The 17,545-nt window shown below is 43.4% G+C and overlaps 1 protein-coding gene across 2 annotated transcripts in view; it reads right to left on the bottom strand.

The window, feature by feature from the left end:
• Nucleotides 1-587: 587 nt before the first annotated feature.
• The window catches only part of med13a (mediator complex subunit 13a), a 63,352-nt gene continuing 46,394 nt past the window's right edge, over nt 588-17,545 (bottom strand). For both annotated transcript variants that reach the window (XM_072375495.1, XM_072375496.1), the window contains 20 exons: nt 17,510-17,540; nt 16,987-17,108; nt 16,592-16,682; nt 15,062-15,273; nt 14,130-14,326; nt 10,801-11,723; nt 10,278-10,445; nt 9,752-9,975; nt 9,416-9,605; nt 8,346-8,733; nt 7,895-8,126; nt 7,021-7,212; nt 6,062-6,285; nt 5,779-5,921; nt 5,518-5,676; nt 4,615-4,803; nt 4,058-4,194; nt 3,791-3,955; nt 1,946-2,046; nt 588-1,722 (listed from right to left, as the gene is read on the bottom strand). In XM_072375495.1, coding sequence (XP_072231596.1) covers nt 1,590-1,722; nt 1,946-2,046; nt 3,791-3,955; nt 4,058-4,194; nt 4,615-4,803; nt 5,518-5,676; nt 5,779-5,921; nt 6,062-6,285; nt 7,021-7,212; nt 7,895-8,126; nt 8,346-8,733; nt 9,416-9,605; nt 9,752-9,975; nt 10,278-10,445; nt 10,801-11,723; nt 14,130-14,326; nt 15,062-15,273; nt 16,592-16,682; nt 16,987-17,108; nt 17,510-17,540 — 4,221 coding nt within the window. In that variant the 3' untranslated portion in view covers nt 588-1,589. The remainder of the gene's footprint in view (nt 1,723-1,945; nt 2,047-3,790; nt 3,956-4,057; nt 4,195-4,614; nt 4,804-5,517; nt 5,677-5,778; nt 5,922-6,061; nt 6,286-7,020; nt 7,213-7,894; nt 8,127-8,345; nt 8,734-9,415; nt 9,606-9,751; nt 9,976-10,277; nt 10,446-10,800; nt 11,724-14,129; nt 14,327-15,061; nt 15,274-16,591; nt 16,683-16,986; nt 17,109-17,509; nt 17,541-17,545) is intronic.

Below are 17,545 nucleotides of genomic sequence, written 5' to 3' on the forward strand. Positions count from 1 at the left end.
CATGATTTTCCTCAAAGAAAACATGGGAAAATTCATCTTCAGAGGTTTATCAATTATTGATTGTTTTTATCTACACTCAAAAAGACCACACGCATTTCAGAGGTCAAATTTTTCAAGCCAACAAGTGCTGGCAAAAAATATGAAATAAAAATAAAGAGCAGTGTCACTGGATTTCCACTAGTAAAAGTAGTTTTTCTCCAAGGAGGAGAAATCCAGACAGCAAACACTGCATATCTAACAGGCAGCCATATATAGCTGGTTAATGTTCATGTACGCCACACATTTAACTTCACACTGAAGTAAACTAGGATTGGTCCAAATGCACTAGTAACCAATAAGAAGTGGCGCCAGAAGAGCCAGACCTCAGCCCATCTTAGTGAGGAGAGATGCAGTATTGTCTGCCATCTCTTACTCCAGCTCATTTTCTTTCTCTTTATATATATATATAAAAAAGAAACAGAAGAACAAACCTGAGGTCAGCTACTTCAAGAGATGCGAACAGCTCCTTCCACTCCGTTGGCGTCCTCGTCCAGTTGCACATTATAACCCCCCCCCCCCTCAAAGCAATGAACACAAGCACAGGGAAATAAGTTGACGCACTTTATTCCTAAAACAGAAGCCACACCACCAACTGCTGGCATGGCCCTCATATATAATTATTTATATATATTGCCGTTTGGTTTTTGTGTCTAAATGTGTAGTATAAAATACTATATACAACAATGTACCTCTTTATTTGAACACAGTGAAGTTCATTGCTGTACAAGTTCTCTGTAGCTACAGCTTTGCTGTAAGTCCTTCATGCTCAAAGGCATGGAACATAATTCTCCTCTCTAATTCTTCTGTACAATGTGACAATACAAATATTCTGTCTCCATTACAAAAAATAATACTCTAAAAGCAACCTACTGGGACTTTCATTTAGTTTTTATGGGCTTTTTCCTGGTTGTTTTTATTAATTAAGACGATTAACATATCTTAGACCAATTGCTTTAAAGCAGGAAGGTGATATAAACCTTCTCCATTTTTATATATAAAAAGAAGTTAAGAAATAAGACAAATTATACATTTAAAAACTTACAATAAATAAGATAGATGCAGGCATTTCATTTGGATACTATTTCATCCAAAGCGGTAAAAAGGAATTTCATGTCTTAAAACCAAAGATCCATTCTTGAGTTTTTTTTTCCTTGATCAAATATGTCCCTTTTCTTCCAATAACTTTACAGATATATACTCTCCAATACAGACTGGCCAGTGACTCTGCTGTCATGCCACATACCATGACAATCAATCTGTCATTCTCTCACGTTCATTAATTACACCTCCTTCCTTCTTCTTCTTCTTCTTCTTCTTATTCCCTTGATGCTATGTGAATGTCTTTAAAGCACAGGGACAGGACTGTGTCAACCAGTAACAGCCACAAGGTGATGGGACCGGAAAGGCTTCACACGCCCATCCAATCCCCATCTTGGTACAGGATCCAGCTCTGTACTCTGGTGTTCTCTTCTCAATGATTAAACCTCGTTTAGAACAGTCGCTTTGCTCTGAAATGTTTCCCCTACGTCCCTCCTGTAACAGGCTGTTGGTTATAATATGTTCAAGATAAAGTTGTACATCTGGTTGAGCACCACAAAGTGAATGGGCAGACACGATCGTCGGTCCTGTGTAGCCGGGTCGCAGGTTAGCCAGGAGAGGGCATTGTACTGCTCCAGCACGAATCTGTTCAGATACACACACACACACACACACACACACACACACACACAAAACAAACCCTCTTTAATGTACAGTATTTAACAGACTGACAAGCTAATGATCTGCTCACAAAGACCACCTGGGTCTGGAATTAAGCCCACAAATGCAAAGCTCAGCCTCTTGGCAGTGAGGAGGACGGTCACAGTAATTTGCTCTTTAGACTTGAGGAAGATGTGGTGTTGTTTACCTGAGTACATCTGAGGTCTGATTGGAGTCGAGGGGGTGGGAGTGTTTGCTATGCAGTAGTTCATCGGATTGCACTGAAGACACATGGAGGTGCAAAGAGGCCTGAGAAGGGGGGGAATCACAGAGGGAGGGGGGTGTCAGAGGCATTCAACCGAAGCCGTTAACCTGTTTATTCAATCTCATTAAAATAATTACACATCTTTTAACATCAATATAATAGCAGCAGCGACCCTGCAACAACCGCTCGAAGCAACAGAATTTCACACAAAGGTTCTATTGCACTTGCTGAGGTGCAGACACATAAAATTAGGCTTTAAAATGAGATAGAAAACAACCCGAGATGAACAACAACTCGTGACTTATTGCACCATGTCATTGTTTGTCTAATAAAAAATAAATCAAATGCAGAAGTAGACAGAAAAAAAACCCATGATTAAGAGCTTGTAAAACCAACTTTAATGGCAATAACTTGAAATCATCATTTGCTCTATGAAGATACGTCTTTCACATCTGGGAGGAATTTTGGTCGACTCTTCCTTACAATGTTGTTTGAGATAATTGAGGTTTGGGGATTCTTTTTTATGCACAGCTCTTTTAAGGTCACGGCATTTCAGTAAGTTTAATGTCTGGATTTGATTCTTGTCTTTTTCAGACATTCTGCTGTAGACCTGCTGCTGTGTTTGGGATCATTGTCCTGTTGATGACCCAGTTCCAGCCAAGCTTTAGCTGTCAGACAGCTGACCTCACATTAGACTATAGAATACTTTGGTATACAGAGGAGTTCATGGTGGACTCGAGGTGTCCAGGTCCTGTGGCATCATCAGCCCGCCACCACTGCATTTGATCAGTTTGTGCTGATATGCTGCGTTTTTCCAGATGTGCTAAAAGGACATTGTTACAGTTTTTTGTGGTTTGTTCAGATGTAACTTTGCAAACCTAAGCTGTGCTGCCATGTTCTTTTTAGAAAGAAGCTTTTTCCTGCAACCTTTTTCTAATTGTACCGTCATCAACTTTAACCTTTAACATGCTAACTGAGGCCTGCAGAGACTGAGATGTAGCTCTTGGGTTTTCTACAGTTTCTCTGAGCATTGCACGGTCTGACCTTGGGGTGAACTTGCTGGGACGTCCACTTCTGGGAACACTGACAGCTGTCTTGAATGTTTTCCACTTGTGAATCATCTTTCTCGCTGTATAATGATGGACTCCAAATAGTTTAGTAATGGCCTGAAAGCAGCAACTGCTTTACGAAGATCACTGCTGATGTCTTTCCTCCAGGCTCCACACCTGAACGCTCCAGACGAGCAAACTGCCATAAATTCTGCTTTTGTAGAGATGCTCACACCTGCTGATTAATCAGGTTCATTTGATTAGCTGCACCTGGCTGCCACTTACACTCTTATGGAAGCTGGAAGGTTTTACTTAGCTGAACTGTACAATTAGTGAGGGAAAAACTTTTTACTAAACAAATTATAACACTGCGAAATATTTCATGTGTTGTTGTTGTTCTAATCATACACAATTGTATAATATGAACATCTGAGGTGTGGTCATGTCAAGTACTCCTTGTCCTGAAAGCCAAATATTGCAATTTCATCTGAAGGAACTGCACAGGATATGACAGCCTGTCATAAAGATTTAAAATATTTCTTCATAACAAAGAATGTCAACGTATGCGTTCTGGTTTCATTGACAGGTTTGGGAAAAGCTCACTCAAAGAAAAAAGTATCAAGTGTAATTGGTCTGGTTGAGTTGTCAAATTTCTATCTTCATTGTTTCCAAAAAGTGAGTATGTGTGTGTAAAGACAGCCCTGTATCCTACAAATACTTGAGTAGCTGAGGGTTATACCTTGAGGAAAAGTGGACACTGATTCTGAGCCTGCGGACAGGCTGACCAGAACCAGTCGGGTAGAGGGCCGGCCTTCGCCGTGGAGACAAAGTAGCCAAGAGCCAGAGGCTGTTGCAGGAGGTTGGGAACCTCTTCATGAGACTCCATCCTGTCTGTGCTCTGGCCCTGCAAAGAGGAAACCCAACATTACCATGTCAGAATGCACCGTATCACATGCTGCACTTCAAATCTGTTGATGGACGCCCGAGTGCGTGCGCGCTGTCTCACCTTACTGCCGTCGCCTCTGTAATGAGAGCCGGGGGAGTGCACTGGTGAAGTGTTGGGTGAGATGTTGATGATGTCTGGGTCCACTAACTCATTCTCCTGGTCCAGCAGGTCAATGATACCGATACCATCAGACCCATCTGGGGCAAACAAGAGAATAAGTCTTTAAGTGTGCAGCTTTTGTTTTAGTTCCTAAAATGTTTCCCTCCCTTTCAAATGTGTGCATGTGCATACAGTGCATGATGTCCACTTTATTGGCAAGAGCTTGTATGGTACAACTTTCATTGAAAGAAAACATGCTTTCATTTAAGGCAACAAAGAAATAGGCTGAGGACTCTTAAGAGAGCTGTGGATGCATTTAATATGCACGCACACACAAAACTACCACACACACTCTAATAGACTACAGAAGCAAACAGATGGGATTTGCAAACTGTGCAGAAGGAAAAGAAAGTAGTAATTTGTTTGAGGTCCTACAAATGAGAGGAGCTGCGATGAATTCTAAACACAGGGCGAATCTCTAGGACTGCCTGAAAGGAGGAGGAGAGAGCACCACTCACCAGTGGTGGCATTGAGAATGTCGATGTTGGTGTCGATGTTGGTGTAATTGGAGCTCGGGAATTGGACTAAGGCGGAGGTGGGAAAAACCAGGATGTGGGTGCAGGACGTGTCCTGCGGGGTGCTGAGCTGCGACGTCTGCATGTTCAGGGTGGTGCTCCGGCCAAACACAGAGCCTGTCGACACAGAGTCTGAGAGGAAAGAGGAAGAGTGAATGATCAGTGCGATAAAAGAGAATCAATCGCCTCACAATCATTAAAAAGTGTTAAACTGAGCAAATACCCTGTTTCATTGCAACACAGTTATGCATACCTGTAAAATCCTCAACTAAAACAAAGTTAATTAATGGATTTGATTAAAGCTGAACTCATAGTGGAAGGTTTAAAATGCGTTCAAAATAGTTTCATAGCTACGTAATGAAAGAAAAACATTCATTTCCATTTCATTCCATTTAGTGCCAACCCCCTTAGTCACAGTCTTCTGAGGCTAACAGCCTTGATAATCTCTCTCAGCTTGAGAGGTTTTCAGACAGGAGATGCCCTTAGCCTATCGTGTCTCAACACAATCCTGGTATGATGCTCTGACAATCCACCACTAGTTCTCAAAGATAAACCCATTGATTTGCCTCTCCATCACACTGCATTGAGATCAATGGGCATCTGAGAGGTAGTGCTTTATGAGCGTAAGGTACACAATCTCCCCTGCCATCAATCTGCTCTGGACAAGAAGGGGACATGCATTGTGATATGTGGTTGCCATCCATCATACCACACACACACACACACACACAAACACACGCGCACACACACACACCAGTGCTGCCTTTCTGAGTTGAGTAATGTCCAGTGATGTAAAGTAACAGATATAAGTGGATCTATAATATTCAAAATATACTCATTTTGTACCTGGCATGATGATAAAGGATCCCTGCGGCTCCATGGCGACCAAGCAAACACTGAGGATGCTGGGAGTGTCTGAGGCCGAGATCCCGCACATTCGACACATGTCCTTCAGCCGCCGACTGAGTGACTGGAGGTTTCTCCTGCTCAGCAGAATACTCCAGTCTGGGACATCAAGAGAGAAGAGTCGGGGTTGACATGGTACGAAATTGCATGAATACTCCGTTGTTTTGGATATTAAAATGTACCATGACAGTGTACAATTACCTTTTAGCTCTCCGTGCCCTATCCTCCCCAATCGGCCAATCACCACTCTCCATGGAACTGATGTCATCTGAACCAATCCTAAACACCAATCCCACAGCTTCTGCAGACCGAGCCGCCGAACCGACCCCTTTTTCCTCCGCGCCCTGTTGAACGCAAAGATATCCCATTAAATCTTCTACACAAGAATAATTTTAACAGTGTCTAGTGGCCAGTGATGTACACTGATGGAAATAAAAGCTGTGGAGATGGAGGGGATTAAATGTAGCTGTGATTACAGTCCTACCTGTTGGGCACATCTATGTTGATGATGCAGGTCTCCAGGAGTTCCCCATAAAGGTCAGTGCATGTGGCCAGAAGCCATCGCTGGTCGTGGGATAAACAGTATCCTACAAAAAGCACGTTGTATTTCTGCGACGCCTCCCCAAATGTCTCCCCCAGCTCTGTCTGCTTGTCTTTTACCGGCGCGAGGATGAACGGAGGTGTATACAGACGCGGACAATCCGGCCTCTGCACATGAGAGGGAACAAAAGACTCAGATTAAATGCTCAACCCACAGAAAAGAAGAAACAGAAGGATCCAAGTTTAACTGGCTGTTGAACTTTAAGAGATACTTGAAATCTGTTCTTAAAATATGAATTTTTGCTCTCTTTTCAACATCTTTAAATGCAAAATATGTCTTTGACTCTTTCTTTCGTTGCATCTTTATTCAAAGGTATACTAAAATCGCTGTTCAAGGTTAGTCTGTTAAAAGTAGAGCTTGCTGCTTGAAAGGAAGTCGACTTAATCAGGTCTTGATCTAAGGTGTCTGTTTGCCTAAACCGAGAGCCAAGATCCCATTATGGTATCATGAAGCTTGCCAAGCAGATAAAGGAAAGTAACCTGTAGAGAAACAAAGGTTATTTTGGTCCTGTTTCAGAAACAGAAGGGAAAGAAAAAAAAAGACTAACTGATGATAGTTAGCTCTAAAAACTAACTCTTTCTCTCCAGTGGCAGACTGAATAAAGCCAGGGCAAGAGGCTGGGTCAGGTTCATGTCTTCTTGAAAAGCTGTAAGCAAGTAAAAGGCTGCTGCTGGGGCATGGTGTCAAGCACCTCTTTGCTTACCAATCCATCAGAGTACTGAAGACGCTAAAGTGCTAATGCTAAGAGCTGAAGTACAAACAACTGTCACTACTGTGCAGATAAATCATGACAAAGCAATTAAGGGTGTTAAGGTCACAGCCTGAGTACAAGTTGCATCTACCTCTGGGCACTTCAGTGAGGTGTCAATGGCCAAGCCTGGGCCAAAGCCAGTCAGGGATTTGACGTTGGTGGATGTGGGCAATGGCCGTCTGCACTGAGTGAAGACAGAGAACGCTAGAGATTTGAGGTGCTGGGCATAGATATGACGGTCTTCACCTCGTACTGGCTGGAGCAGGTACTGGCACGGGACAATCTGAGGTTTTCAAAAATAGAAAAAAAGAAAAACAAGTTTTCAAGATAGGGGTCATGAAATTATATCATCTCTCTAACTATTCCTCTTCAATTAAAGTATTTATACTTAAAAAAAAAAAAGGAAAAAAAAGGGGAAAGTTGACATCAGTAATACAGATGCAAACTTTTTTCTTATACTTTTCTGTTGTGTAACTTTAAAATGTGGAAAACTTTGCATACACCCACAAAATAACTATACTCAAAACTAATCTCTGCAGTGTAATGAGATGCAACCAAGTATGAATCAAGACTGTCCAACAAACTCTGACGACTCAAATTATAACCCAATTAAACATCATTTTTTCAGTTGAATCACTGCATTTTCAATCACTGCCGCCGGGGAGGTCGTGAACTTTTACAAATAGATTTGTGATGAAAATGACTTTCAAGCCAAACTGAGAAGGAAACAAAAGGGAGAGTGATCTGGAGCAGTGTGACTAATATCTCTATCTATATATCAGTGTGGAAAAGGTTTTCACAGGTCTTGCATATGGAGAGGTTTGGTTCAGCTGCACGAAACAGCTGATGCATATTTGCTAATATGAAAAGCTACAAAAGCAAGACAAGCTGAAGAAGCTCCTGGAAAATCTAGTATATATATATAAAATAAATGAGAAATAAATACAATGTTTAAGTCTTCCTACCTGTACAGATATAGAATTGCGAATGTGTGGGGGCAGGAACTGAAGCATCTCGAGGTAACAGCGCAGTAAACCCGGTGTCCACATGTTGGAGTGGGCTGGCACTGGCCCTGAGCCTCCGTCAGTCTCCTCATAGCTAAAGGGGTCCACAATGTAAACAACGATGGCAGGTGGATACGTCACAGCGTGGGACTCCCCGTCTGTGGGCACGCCAACCTTTTCTCGTTCCAAAGTGCTGTGGAAAAGAAAAGCCGAGTCTTTAGAGAAAATGTGCAAAAAACTATTCTCAATGTACTAAGTTCAGTTCTTAGTTTTGTTAACAGACTTTAAAAACTTCAAGACGACTGGAAAAAATACAAATGCTTAACTTCCTAGAAAATGTTCTTAAATATTGACCAAATATTAGCTCCCCCCCCCTCCCTTTGGTGCAGGGGATTTTTTTGTTCTGCAGTACCTCTCAGGAGGTTCTGTGGGCCCCTGGGGCTGGCTGCTGGAGTTGTCCCCTGAGGTGCCAGAATTCTGGGTACCGGCCTGCTGTCCCAGCTGTCCACTCTGAGAGCTCTGGCTGCTCATGCTTCCAAAGGGAGGAAAAGAGTTGGGCTTGGCAGACGGTATTGTGCTGCCAGCCTGTCCTGAAGATGTCCCAAGGCTGTTAGATGATGTAGAGTTGTTCCCAGGCCCACTGCCACTGCTGCTGTTGTTGTTGGGAAGGGAGGGGCCCTGCTGGCTGCCGGTGCTGGAGGTGGAGCTGGACTGTGTGGATGATAACTGGTTGGATAAGGGAGGAGGACTGGGTTGTGTGAGGAGGGAACTGTCTAATGGCTGCGATGCGAGGTAAGGAGCTAAAGTGGAAAAAAAACAGAAACCCACCATTGGAATTTTGTCAATAATGTGAAATGAGCATTGAAAAAAGTCATGATGCAATTTACTCTTATAATACTGCATATGTAGTGAAGGAAAGCATCGTTAATGTGTATTTCCTGAAAAAGAATCATAATTCTACCCAAATCTGTGATAAATTTACTCATTAAACCCATGAATGCTTTGGCAAAATTTGTCTGAGGTCAGTTACCTTTAACTACCAAGTTCTAATCTGCTAATCCTTCAATTCAAATGAATGTTTTTGCCAAAATTGAAGAAATTCCCTCCAGGTGTACCTGGGATATAATATTCACAGAAATGGGAGAGATAATTAGAAAACATAATGCCTGTAGCTACTGCTGTCCCTGGTGCAGAGGCATTTAAAAAAAAAAAAACTCAGTTCACTCCATTTCAACGTTCTCCTATGCTGATCTCACTTCTTTGGCATTTCAAAGCATTGCTCTTTTCAAGCAGTCAAGGTTCTCTGGCTTGCCTTTTTAAATAAGGCTTTATTATAGCAAATAAACCAAGAGGTGTTGAAGGTGGAAATTGAGTAAGAATGAGCTGACTGAAACGCGCCGAGCACCAGACGAACCAGGGGCCGTGCAGAATAACAAGGGTGGCTGGTGAAGAGCAACAAATGTGACTGTACACGACACATACCGAGGTTGTGGCGGCACACTTGTGCATAGAGCTTGAGCTTAGCGAAGGCGTCGTTGTTGCTGCTGGCAGCCTTGAGGAACCAGTCGCTGACAGGCTGATCCACAAGGTTCTTGGCTCCGCTGCCACCAACAAGGACGATGCCATCAGGGTAGCCTCTCGAAATTGGTCGGTGCTGTCCAAGTCGACAAGACTGCAGAAACACAGGCAAAGAGTTAAAGAGAGTGCATGACTGGGAAAAAAAAGTTACAGAAACTTAATATTTAAGACATTAACTGCCAAACCTGCATTATATTTGATAGGACTAACACTGAAAGATTTGCACTGTGCTTTCTCTACCTCGTAGACAGCGGTGAGATCCCGGAAGAAGCTCTTGGCACCGGTAAGCAGGGCCTCGTTGTCAGGACAAACCACTAGGTAGCCAACGTCCCTCTGAGAGCCAAAAGGATCCAGCAGCAGTTTCTCCCAGTAGGGCAGACCAAATGGAGACAGCACCACAAAGTCATACTCATAACCCACAAGGAAGGTGGGTATGGGCAGAGGCTCTGGAGACTCATCTGTGCCTTTGGGAGTAATGGGGAAACCAATTGTGGTAGAAAGGGGAGAGAAACAGGACAATAATCGTGAGCAAGTAAAATTAAACATCTGACAGTCCATCCCACCAGATGTGACATCTGGACAACACCAGAGGGAGCACATTGCTACTAATCTGACAACATCTTACCCCTAGAGACAGACCAAATATCATGAACACAAACATCAAAGACGACAGTAAAAAGCGTCACATCCTTTTCATTTTAGAAAGTTTTTCCAGGAATCCTATTGTTGGCAGTCTGAATTAAATTCTGTATATGTAGAGCTTTACCATAAGATCCACGCCCAGCCATCTTGTGAAACTGCTGCCAGGTGAGGGGACCCTGAACACCCCACGACCGTACCGTCCTCTTCTTCTGGATTGCGTCCTGGAGTACGGGCTGGAGTGACATCAGCACCCGCAGCACATCCTGAGAGCACAGTGCACTCACGTCCACCGCTGAGGAGCGAAAGTGGAAAGGAGAAGCGCATCAAAACACGAGCAGAAACCACTCTGGGTGAACGCTTTATCCAAGGTATAATTGCTGAAATTGTTTTGTGGGTGCATATCTGAAGAGATTCTTGCTACTAACGTGCTTGTTATGGGTCTTAACCACTGATAATATCTCAAAGGGCAGAAAATTGGAATTTAAAAACATTCATTGTGTAAAATTCCTTTTTGAAATCATTTAGCTAAATCGTTTCCATGTAAGTGAATTTTTACATGTGAGCTGAAAAAACAAAAATGCCAAAATCTATCTAAAAATACTAATGCTGTCCTGAATGTAGCCTACAATTGTTTTTAGACTTCTCACCATTTTGTTTGGCCCAGTGGTGCAGGCAGGTGCTCTTCACCAGTGCTTCGTCCACCTTGCCGCCGGACATGTTGTCCATGAACTGCCTGCCATGCTCCAGGGCCATGTAGCAGTCGCTGTGGAAGTCTCTCTCCTCTACTCTTACACAGGGGGGTACAGGGGTCCCGCTTGGCCCCTGTGTCACGATATCATGCTCCAAGACAGAAATGGGTGAAAAAGGGTTGGTGCACTGATCCTGCATGAGCAGAATCAGCTCATCCGGGACACGGTCTCCTCTTCCCACCCCAGTTTTCTCTAACGAAGACAGCCGCAGCTCCTCAAAGCGCTTTTCTGCCTCCCTGCTGACGTCTGAGCCGCGGCCAATGATGTCCAGCTCGTCCTCCAGGAAGAGGCCCGAGCCATTTCCATACCGCCGGTTGACCACGGCGCTGAAGCCGCAGCTGCAGATCTCCTGGGCCTCGCCGACAGGGTCGCTCAGGTACACGCCTACATCAACCCCTTTGATGTTCATGTTACAGACGCAGATGCAGCAGCTGTCGAAGTTGCAGTCCTTAAAGAGGTTCATGACCGATTCTGAGAGGATGAGTGTGACGTAGAGGCTGTGGGCTTCGGGGATGGAGGGTACCGTGGCTGGCTCCACTGAGTTTAGTGGTCGGCAGGTGGATGGGGTGGATGCTGGCGAGTACAGATCAGAGTTCTCATACTTGAGCGAGCCCTGGACACTTGAGGGGCCACGGGGTGTGCGTGGGGTGCGAGGTGTTCGTGGGGTGGGGGCTGAAAAACGTGGGGTGGCAGGTGAGGGCAGGATTCCAGCGCCACTGTTACTTGGTGGAGCACTGTTTGACATAAAGGGAGTGTGGGTTTGGGGGGTGTAGGTCTGGCTGTAGTCCTGATCCATGGTGCTGCCCACACTGGGGATGTTACTGAGGGAAAACAGATAAAAAGAACAGGAATCAGAAATGAATGGAAGGTACTAAAGTATGTCTGACAGTGGGAACACAGCAGTACTTTTCTGTGTGAGGAGGATTCCTGTGACGGGTCAAAACTATTTCCAGATAAAAATCTCATCCCATGTACTGGACAAGTCCTTGTACTGTATGACACATCCAGTTTTGTACAAAGAACATGCCCAGCATAACATTTTTCTCAGGTTCCCAGGAACAGAAACATTCAGAGCATTGCTTTAGATAGATGGATGTCAAACTCAGGCCCGTGGGCCAAAACTGGCCTGCAGTGCAGTTATATTTGGCCCGCGAGATAATACCTAATGTCTACTAGAGCTGGCCCGCCGCTGCTAATACTACAAATCCCAGAATGCTCTGCTGATGGTTTGGTCAGGACTCACAAGCGCCCTCTCCTCTGTTGACATTCATTAGCGACCTCATGCTACGTCGCATGGGGTCACCCCTCCCAAAAATGGCCAAACGAAAGGAGGAAAACAGGAGCTTTCGAGACAGGTGGGAAGCAGAATATCAGCTCTACAAACAGAAAGAGACAAGATTTTTTCCCAAATTTTATCTAAGACATGAATGTGACACCTGTGTCTTTTATTTGACATTTGATTTCATGTCTGTTAAGCTTTGCTTGTTCCAGATTCGATGTTTAACCAAAACTCAAGTTTGTTTCCATATGAAAAGGTTCATCTTATATCTGAAGAGAAGGAAAACTTCCTCAATTGTAGAAATTTTTTCAATAAATATGAAAGCTGGCCCGCTGTGTATTTGAGTTTGACACCCCTGCTTTAGATAAACTATTTTCCAGCTGCCTAGGTGAATTTGTGAAGACGTTTCAAGTAATAAGGGCAAGAGGACATTTACTACAAAAGGAATGCGGAGTGGGCTTGGACTGCGCCCATGTTTACACATGAGAGAAGAAGAATGCAGAAGAGAGACAGAGACCGAGACAAACGGGTAGCTAAAAGATGAAGCACAGGGGAAGACATTCAATAAACATTTCAACAAGCGTCTCTCTGAGGTAAGGGCTATTTTTGGGCTGGCAAGCAACCGTGAGGAGGTAGGGAGAGAGAGTGTGCATGGGAGAGTAGGAGAGCCAGCAAGAGGGGGAGGGTGGGTGAGCACATCGTGTCCCTCGCTGTGTGAGGGGAAACAACTCCTGGCACAGGCCCATTAGAAGGAAGTCCCAGAACAAGTCTCGCTCAGCCACAGCACATTTACCACGGGATTAAGATCCCAAGGCGGCACAGACACTACATTTTAGGGTCTTTGGGACACCGTGTAGACTTCTGTCCCATCCTGCACAGCCCACAATAGGTGCAACATACGTCTGTGCAATTCCCTTTTAGAGCGAACGTGACATTTCTCCTTTTAGAGCCCGATACAAATCGAGAATGTTTTTACGGTATCTGATGTCCCGATTTATTAAAAATAACCAACTATAAAAAGAAAAAAACATTGGACATTTCTATCCAGGTCAGAAGAAGAGTTTTCCACACCCACATCAAGCTTATATGCTCGTTTTAAAGGTAACTTAGGTCTTAGAAATAAATAAATAGCATGTTTCCACATATTAGGTATCAAAACTGTTACCTTTTCCCTCTGCATTTCCTGTCATGCTTCAGTATGCTAAAATAAGAAATCATGCTATAAAATTAATCTCAATCATTAAGCAGGAGTAAAAACCCGCAGCTGCAAAAAGCTCGGGTAAATATTAATGCAAGAATCATTAACCAACTCCAGCTCAGGCATTTCAAAGTAAAGCTGCATTGTTTATTGAGCATTTTATAAAATGCACTGATTTTAAACGTACGAAATAAGGTCGATTAGGTTGAAATGAATGAAAAATGATGCGTTTTAATGTGAAAGAGGAGTATGCAGAACAGGGGGGCAATAAAACCAGATTTTTACATATGCTGATAAGAAACTGTAAGTAGCGGAGCTGTAGCTGTGTATTTAAGAGGAGCAGCGACAGATACACTAAAGACTCCAAGCTGCTACGAGCAGCAAGGTGGCATGGATCCGCTGTGGGGGACCTATCTCATCACTCCAGTGATAATCCTCATCTTCAACCAAGAGGGCATTTTACACTCATTTCCCTGCTCCGCCTGAGGCAGCCATGCATGGGAAATTGAGCTGCCTGCTACGGTGGAGTCCAGAGAGAGAACAGTTGGTGTGTGGACAGAAACAGGACAGAGTTTCTACCTCCTGGCACACAGAACAGACACGACCTGGCATGGACTTGGCATGTCCTCCGCAAGTCTAAATTTGAATCCCTCTACAACCAGCTGCCTGAATCACCATCAGAAATTAAAAAGAATATTTGAAAACAGACATACAATCATCCTGAAATAAATTGCATCAAAAGCATCATACCCGTCTTTGTTGAGGAAGCTCATTACAGGCACAGGGTTGAGCATCTCCCTGCCCATGGTCCAGCTTGATCGATAGATGCAGTCCTCTGGTACTTTGATAGGTGGGAGACACTGGCTGGGCAACATCTTCAGAGGGGCAAACATGGAGCAGCCTACAAACGCCTGACACAACTCTGGCTTGTACACAAAAGAATAGTCCTAGAGGATGGACACAAAATAAGACATGAAATTTATAGATCCTTGTAGAAAAATCAGTTCAAGAAATGAAACTAGGAGCCATGTAGAAGAGTAACCTCATGAATAAATAAATAAAAAGTACACAACATTAATCAAGACTCTAGTTTGCAAGCTAATGAGAGAACACATTATTTACAACCGACAAATAGCACATATAGGTTCTCACCTCGTAACTATTTTTGCTTGCATGCACAAACTATTATTAGTATATCACTTTAAGGCTGAAGAAAACTTATAATTCTGATAGAGTAAGAAGCGAGAAGCGTCTCTTTTTCACAGATTTCTTAATAGATTTAGCTAAATGAGATGAGATAAAAGGAGGTAATTATTTTCCCTCAACTGTAAGAGACAGTGAAACCAAGAATAAATATGTTTCTCCAAAGCCCCGGAGCACATTTCTTTTAGAATTAAGAAGTCTTATTCACGTGCACTTGAGCTGAGCAGATATTTGTTGTGATGGAGACCAAAGAGTGGATTCCTTATCTGCAGGGCAGTCTCGGACCCTTTGTCCACCCAGCTGCTTCAAAATGAGCTCATCAGTCACTGACATTTATTGCGTCTGGCAGTAAATTTTGTATTTCTTATCTTATTATTTATTTTATTCTTTTGTATTTCAGTCTGACACCTTTAGAATAATGTCAGTCTTGTTGGTTTGTGTTGCTATAAATAACCAGGATTTACTGAGTCCAGACCCACCTTGATTTCAGTTGGTTTGGGACTGCAGAAGCTCTCCTCCACCTCAATCTTGAAGTGTCCTCCTAGACTTGAGGTGCCGTCCAGCATGGTCATGCCTGTGTTGGCCTCCATGCTGCCGTACTCCTTGCTGCACATGTTCATGGGGGAGTAGCCCATGATGTGCTGCTCCAGGGAGGGAGGCGTGGGAAACATCTGGTGTAAGTCTGCTGAACCTGGAGGAAGAGAAGACCGAGAGGCTATCAGAGTCCAAAATCTCCCAGCACTGTTATTCTCATCATACCTTCATATTTCAAATTGTTGACATCAGGAGAAACCATATTTGTACTACTCATATGCTGAATGATAAAAACTTTGTGAATCATGTGGATGACTCAATGCAAGATGTGTCATTTTACGCTTTCAGAGGTACTCCACAAGTCGCTTGCTGGTGTATGGCGTACTGTTCTGCCTACATAACAGGACATGACAAGCACACTGCACTTCTAATCAGCTACATAGAAATATGAAGAAAAAAATAATTAGATGATTAGATGAAAGTCTAACAAGCATCTGAGCCAGGACTGATCAAACGTTTACATTGTTAATCACAGTTATCTTGGCATTTTCCCCCAGAGGTTTCCCCTTTCCTTCACGTGTTTATGAGTCCGTTTACAGAATCATCGGCGCTGCTGGAGTTTTGCCGTCGCAAACTTGAAAGGTAGATAAAAAAGCACGAGCTCCCTTTTATACACTTTCATCTACACAGAAAAAGCCTACACTCGAATGACAAGGTTCCTGTTGAAGGGGCTAAATGCAGAGATGCTGCAGCTGATGTCGAGCCGTTGCTGTCAAACCATGTTGTAACTGCAAGATGCATTTAGGGGGATACACACTCTTTAAGGGAAAGGAAAGGGACTAAGACAGTGAGTTACCTTTGATATGATATGAATTTGTTTTATGGTAAAACATGCAGTGCCCTTAAATTCCTTTATTAGTGATTATTGGAAAGTTATCCAGACATAACTAATAAATCTGGGGTTATTGTCCTGAGCTTTAAACAAACACACCAAATAACATTTTCTGGTTCAAATCAAACATACTGTGTAACTTTAAAGAAAGATGGCCGAAAGCACATGGAGCGTGCAGTGGAGCAGCACAGGAGACAAGTCCACAGTAGCTGATTGATGAAGAGCCAAACAATGATGAACTGTCAAGTCCATTACAAACATGTTGTTCACCACTAGGTGGCAAAGCCAAGTGTGAGCATCAGCTGTGCTTGAACAGTAACAACTTTCATTATAATGAGCGGATTAAGGAATATAATGCCAATTTGCTTCACTGAACCTGTGAGCAAGTGAAGCTCTATCTTTGAAACTAAAGGGGATTCTGGCAAATCTGAAGAGTACCATTCTTAACTCTCAATAGGTTTACGGGCAGGATGGATCTGATTTTAGACCAACACTTGTAATAAATCCACCGTTGTGGACGCATGGAACTCAGGGATAACATAGCAGAAGTGACATCAGTAGAGACAGATGGAGAGATACATACTAATGCAAGATACAGGGTCCAAAGTGGATGGCTTTGGTTCCTTGCTGCCGAATTTCTCATCTGTTCCGTTCACTGGTCGTCTGGAGCCAGGCTGTAGGAAGGAAAATGAGACGTTTTAGCACCTGTCTGTTACTTTCAAGTATCAGTTAGTTAAATAAAAAGCTCTAAATTCACTCCCGTTATATCTCTCACATCTGTTGGAGCAGCAAGTCAGGAACACAAACGACATCTTTTAAGATTAATAGCAGTTGAAAGTGAGTGTTGTCAGCGGATGGAGGGCAGAGAGGAGACACTGCTCAAGCACACAAATGCCAGATAAAACACGTACACACACGAGCAAGACCACACTCTGCACTGAGATAGCCGTTGCACTGTGAACCAAGGTCTCCACTCACCGGCAGATCGTCCTCATCAGAGTTGAAAAGGTTGTCCAGGTCGTTGATGGACACCACCAGGTCTGTCTCATGGATCAGGCTGGTTGAGGCCATGCGATTGTGGGCAGCCGCACGTTGAGCATCTACACAAACACAAGTACAGATGACGCTGAATCTAAAGGTTTCTGAATTCAAACTCTCAGGAGTATATTCTGGCTGATTAGGAACTCAAATGAAGCAAATAATTTAGCTTTGAGCCATTTTTGTTTATTTTGACAACCCAGAATGGACTCGAGTCGCATCAGTTTTCAGCCAAACGGGAGCTCAATTTCCTTCCAAATTTCATTTTCAAAATCCTTGTGGCATGACAAATTTGTTACATGAGCTTTAAATGAGAAGAAAGTGAGAATGAACTCCACTTAGCTGGCCAATGAACCTCTTAACTTCATTGAATTTCAGTAGTAAAACAAGGGTTTTAACCATAAAGTATTCGTCTGAGTGACGGTCACAAAGGTAAAAGCTGGGAAATAAAAAGGCTTCTCACCATCTGATGGACCTGCTCCTCCATCATCACCCTGAA

The sequence above is a fragment of the Leuresthes tenuis genome, unplaced genomic scaffold (genome assembly GCF_036924035.1).
Source record: "Leuresthes tenuis unplaced genomic scaffold, fLeuTen1.0.hap1 SCAF_21, whole genome shotgun sequence".
Lineage (NCBI taxonomy): Eukaryota > Metazoa > Chordata > Actinopteri > Atheriniformes > Atherinopsidae > Leuresthes > Leuresthes tenuis.